The 2,352-nt window shown below is 39.2% G+C and overlaps 1 protein-coding gene across 1 annotated transcript; it reads left to right on the forward strand.

Annotated features, from left to right (window-relative positions):
- Positions 1-306: 306 nt before the first annotated feature.
- On the forward strand, positions 307-1,158 carry LOC120590754 (purine nucleoside phosphorylase-like; the record flags this gene model as incomplete). The annotated part of the gene is given in 1 exon segment (XM_039848351.1): positions 307-1,158. A coding segment is annotated over 1 exon segment (852 nt), but the record flags the coding sequence as incomplete, so codon positions are not given.
- Positions 1,159-2,352: the final 1,194 nt, after the last annotated feature.

A 2,352-nucleotide genomic window follows, 5' to 3' on the forward strand; every position in this document is an offset into this window, starting at 1 on the left:
TTAAGCTGGATCTTATGGATAATCTTGGTAGTTTTAAGTGAGTTATAAATCAAGTTTTAGATCTATTCCTAAATTGGAGCCTTTCCATATTTAGAATAATTAATCATAATAACATAGTTTTACATATAAAATTGGCCTTACTCTCAACGAATTCCTGAAATTATAATCCAAGTTTATTATAAAACTAGATAATCTGGACTATCTGTGCAGACTGGACCAGTGACCACAGTGTAGTTTAGCAGAGCAGAACTGAACTGAGAAGGGCAGGCTCATCTAGAGGGTATTGGTGGGAATACGGAAAACTGACTCGCATATGAAGATTGTCAGAACACTGCAGAATGGCTTCTGTCCCACACCAAGCACCAACCTCAAGTAGCAGTGATCTGTGGTTCTGGGTTAGGAGGTTTGACTGATAAATTAACTCTGACCCAGATCTTTGACTACAGTGAGATACCAAATTTCCCCCAAAGTACAGGGCAAGATCATGCTGGTCGACTGGTGTTTGAGTTCCTAAATGGCAGAGCCCGTGTGATGATGCAGGGCAAGATCCACCTGTATGAAGGCTACCTGCTCTGGAAGGTAACATTCCCAGTGAGGGTATTCCAGCTTCTGGCTGTGGACACCCTAGTGGTCACCAATGCAGCTGGAGGGCTCAAACCCAAGTTTAAGGTTAGAAACATGCTAATCCACGATCACATCAACCTACCTGGTCTTTGCAGTGAGAACCCTCACATAGAGCCCAAGGATGAAAGGTTTGGAGTTTGGTTTTCTGCCATGTTTGATGCCTATCACTGAGAGATGAGGCAGAAGGCTCATAGTACCTGGAGACAAATGAGAGAGCAGAGAGAGCTACAGGAAGGCGCCGACGTTATGGTGACGGGCCCCAACTTTGAGACTGTGACAGAGTCTCATCTGCTGCAGAAGCTTGATGCAGATGCTGTTGGCATGAGCACAGTACCAGAAGTTATAGTTGCAAGGCACTGTGGACTTCGAGTCTTTTGCATCTCCCTCTTCACTAACAAGGTCATCATGGATTGTGAAAGCCTTGAGAAAGCAAACCGTGAAGTACTAAAGACCAGGAAACAAGCTGTGCAGAAATTGGAACAGTTTGTCTCCATTTTTATGACTAACATTCCACTGCCTGACCATGCCAGTTAACAAGCCCTGGGATGGTCCGGCTCCTCCTTTATGGTATCCAAGTAGTTGCTACCTACTTTACTGGGGTCATGTGCCTCTGTCCTTAAGCAGTAGCAAGAAAAAGAGGAATATCTCTATCCTTCTCTTTCCCACTTCTCCCACTAGACCCCTCTGGTGCCAGGTCCTCTTTTGCTCAATTGTCCTCTCAAAACAGTGTCCACCTGTATTCTTTCACAAGAGCCAGAGCTCAAGCCAAGCCCTACTACATGTCCATGGATATTCTCAAGATTTGATGTTGGCTGTTGAACTTGACACAGTAGTAGTTGCTGTTAGCTTTTTGAGATGATATTCTCACATTCCCAGAGGCTCAGTTCTGCCTCCCCCAAAGTACCAGAAATCACACAGGGACCAGCCCAATACCTCTTAGACTTTTAATACTATTATATTTTGAGAATAAAGAGAAAGATGAAAAAAGAAACAAACAGATAATCTGCATCTAAAATAGGAATTCCATATTATTGAACTAAAATGAGTCTAAATTTTTGAATTCAGATTCTTTTTAATCAAATTAATAATTAATCAAATCAATCATGTGTGTGTTTGTGTGTGTGTGTGTGTGTGTGTATATATATATACTGCTAGTTAATAAATGAGTGAACATGATTTCATAGTATAGGTGGTAATCTTTCCATATATTTTGGTTTTGAAAATATAATACTATACAGTTGTTTATAGAATTTAAAATGTCTAATGGGCCTATCTGTCTACTAATTATAATTTAATTTTTATATCTTTAAGATTGTCATATTTATACACCAAATGGTATTATTTTCATTTTTAATTGAAAGATTTAATAAGATCATCTATCAAGCCTGCTTTTTTATATTCAATTTCAATATACAATCACCATCATATACGTTTAGCTATTTTCCTTTTCTCTTTTACTGAAAATGTTGTTACACATATTTTTAAATACCTTTTGTCTTCCCTTGGACCACTTCAGTTTCTATAGACAGATATCACCATTTTCAGGTGAAATGCACACAGGAAGAATGCCAACTCATCTAGACCTTGGATTCCTGAATTTCGAAAATCAAAGATCCTGCCACTTCACTTGACAGAGACTCTATATAAGCTGTCACTCACATTAAGACTTTTATCCTTCTAGTAGACCAACTCCTGAGGCTTTAAAAATATAGTAAAATGTGGTTCTGC

Source organism: Pteropus medius, unplaced genomic scaffold (genome assembly GCF_902729225.1).
Source record: "Pteropus medius unplaced genomic scaffold, Ma_sr-lr_union100, whole genome shotgun sequence".
NCBI lineage: Eukaryota > Metazoa > Chordata > Mammalia > Chiroptera > Pteropodidae > Pteropus > Pteropus medius.